Below are 3,048 nucleotides of genomic sequence, written 5' to 3' on the forward strand. Positions count from 1 at the left end.
CTGATCTGTGGAGTAAGAGATATTATGGTGATAAAGGCCAAGTGGAAGCCACTAGAACTCCCTATATCTAGGAAAATAGTAAACCAAAAGCCATACTGCATTCCTGGAGAGTGCAAGGATCAGTACCACCATTAAGGACTTGAAGGATGCAGGGGTGGTGATTGCCACTTACATTCCTATTTGATTAGCTTATTTGGCCTATGCAAAAGACAGATCTTGGAGAATGACTATCTATCATCATAAGCTTAAACAAGTGATAACTCCAATATCGGCTGCTGTACCAGATGTGTTTTCATTGCTTGAGCAGATTAAGACATCCTCTGGTACCCAGCATGCAGCTACTGATCTAGCAAATGCTTTTCTGCAACAGCTGTTAGTAAAGACCACTAGAAGCAAAACCTTTCCACCTTCTATTCCAGCCTTTACCAGGGTGACTGTGCTATACACAAGTATGTATAAGGCAAGTCCAGCTATATACCTTCACGTCCTACCTCAGAGGTCTATCAACTCTCCAGTCCTAGGTCATAATTTGGTCTGTATGGATCTTGGTCACCTTTCCTGTCCACAAGATATCACACTGATCCATTACATTAACAACATTATGCTGATTGGACCTGGTGAACAAGAAGTAGCAACTACTCTAGACTTTTATGAGTAAGACATCTGTGTATCAGAGAGTGGGAAATAAATTTGACAAAAATTAAGGGGCCTTCCACCTCAGTGAAATTTCTATAGGTCCAGTTGGTGAAAGATAAGTTTTTGCCTCTGGCTCTTCCTATGAGCAAAAAGAGGCACAACGCCTACTAAGCCTGTTTGGATTTCAGAGGCAGTATATTCTTCATGTGGGTGTGTTACTCTGGCCCATTTACTGAGTGACTCAAAAAGATGCCAGTTTTCAGTGGGGCCCAGGACAAGAGAAGCCTATGTGACTAGTGCAAGCTGCCATGTAAGCCTCTCTGCCACTTGGGCCATATATTCCAGCAGATCCAGTGGTGCTTGAAGAGTCAGTGGCAGATAGAGATGGAGCTGTTGACAGATCCCGTTAGGTGAATGACAGTACAGATTTTAGGATTTTGGAGCAGAGCCCTGCCATCCTCTGTGGATAACTGCTCTTTTAAGAACCAGCTTTAGACTTGCTGCCGAGTCTCAATTTACTTATTCACTGAATTTAAGCGTATTAGTCAGTAGAGAAAAAGAAAATTACTAAGAATTCCCTCAGTAACAGAAAGTAAACATGGAATAGACTAGTACTGAATCTTTGCCCCATGGTGGGACACAGGAAATGTGGCACATGGAAGATTCACTTCCCTGTGCCACTTGTAGAGGACGCAAGTCCTTCTGATTGAGACCTAGCCTGTGAAGCCAGTAGCAGCCCCTGGAGCACTGAGCCTGGGTCTCCCCAGAGTTGTGTTGCTTAAGAATGCAGACCAAAGTGAGTGGGAAACTCCGTCTAAGGCTAAATACCTAAACAAAATCAACAGTCAACAAGTACCATAAGGGAAAGTTGAAAAGAACTTTGAAGAGAGTGTGTAACTGTTGAGAGGTGTGACTTCAAATTACACGTGGCAACCTTACATCTTCAGCCCTGAGTGGTGGTCCTGCCCTCTCAGCCCTAGAACCAAATGGGTGGCTCATCTGCTGGAACCAAAGAGGTGACAGCCTGTCACTCTGCACTTTCCTGGCCTATGCTCTCTGGGCCTGTGGTGGCAGTGATAGTCTACTGGTTCTTGAACCATTCTTGGGGTCGTTCATCACTTTTCTTGAAGTTTAACACACGTTCACAACCAAATAGCTTTACTAGCGTGTTTCCTGTCTGTAGAATCCCATAAATTTGAGCCTTCTTCCATTTTTTCTACTTTTGTCCTCTTCAGCCCAAACTGGCATTGTTTCTACTGAGATGGTTGATTAGATCCACAGGTCATACACCTAATCTCTTTAGCAAACGTTTGTCCAGCCACACTCTTGGTATTCTTTCCATAGCATACCTTCCCTTTTAAGCAATGTGGATAGTCTGAAAATTTTCCAAATCTTCACATTCTGGTTCCTTTCTACTAACCATTTCTTTTTCAATTTCTCTCTTTCCTCTAGCATTTTACTCTAAGTTGCAAGGAGAAGCCAGGCCATGCCTTTAATACTCCTCAGAAATCTCCTCAGGTAAATAACCACGTTCATCACTTACAAGTTCTAATTTCCACCCAAGGGAACAGAATTCAGCCAAATTCTCTGCCAATTTATAACAAGGATTGTCTTTCTTCCAGTTCCCAATAACATGTTCCTCACTTCCATCTGAGAACTCACCAAAAGCATCTTTAACATTCATATTTCTACCAACAGTCTCTTCAAGGCAATCTAGGCTTTTTCTATCAAGCACCTCAAAACCTTTCCAGCCTCTATTCATTGCCCAATTCCCAAGCCACTTCTATGTTTTTATTAGGTAGTTGTTAGAGCAGCACCCCACTTCGCAGTACAAAAATCTGTATTTGATTCCTAGGGTGGCTATAACAAAGTACCACAAATTTAGTGGCTCAAAACAACATAAATTTATTGTCTCACAGTTCTAGAGGCCAGAAGTTCAAAATAAAGGTATCAGCAGGGCCGCACTCTTTTTGAAAATGTTAGGGAAGGAAATGTTTCATGTCTCTTTCCTAGCTTCTGGTGGCCTCAGGCATTTCTTGGCTTATAGATGCATCACTCCAGTCACATAGCCATCTTTTCCTTCTGTGTCTTCACAATAACTTCCCTTTGTGAGTGTCTGTTTTTGTGTATAGATTTTCCTTTTTTATAAAGACACCAGTCATACTGGATTAGAACCTAACCTAATAACCTCATTTTAGCTTGATTACTCTTGTAAAAACCTTTATAGGTCATATTCTGAGGTACTGGTAGTTAGGACTTAAACATATTTTACTTGGGGGACAAAATTTTACCTATAACAGGCTCCTTGTAGATTCAGTAGTGCTTACCCACTGACAGCAGGTGGCTGTAGTTCTCCAGCATTACCTCCTGGTACAGGTGCCTCTGAGTAGAGTTCAGTTGCTGCCACTCCTC

General features: G+C 42.2%; 1 protein-coding gene across 1 annotated transcript in view; it reads right to left on the reverse strand.

Annotated features, from left to right (window-relative positions):
• ZNF81 (zinc finger protein 81) overlaps positions 1-3,048 on the reverse strand; it is a 78,692-nt gene that overhangs the window by 24,551 nt on the left and 51,093 nt on the right. The window contains exon 4 of the mRNA XM_006922773.3: positions 2,964-3,048. This exon is cut by the window's right edge and continues 32 nt beyond it. Coding sequence (XP_006922835.1) covers positions 2,964-3,048 — 85 coding nt within the window. The remainder of the gene's footprint in view (positions 1-2,963) is intronic.

This window comes from Pteropus alecto, unplaced genomic scaffold, assembly GCF_000325575.1.
Source record: "Pteropus alecto unplaced genomic scaffold, ASM32557v1 scaffold669, whole genome shotgun sequence".
Taxonomy (NCBI): domain Eukaryota; kingdom Metazoa; phylum Chordata; class Mammalia; order Chiroptera; family Pteropodidae; genus Pteropus; species Pteropus alecto.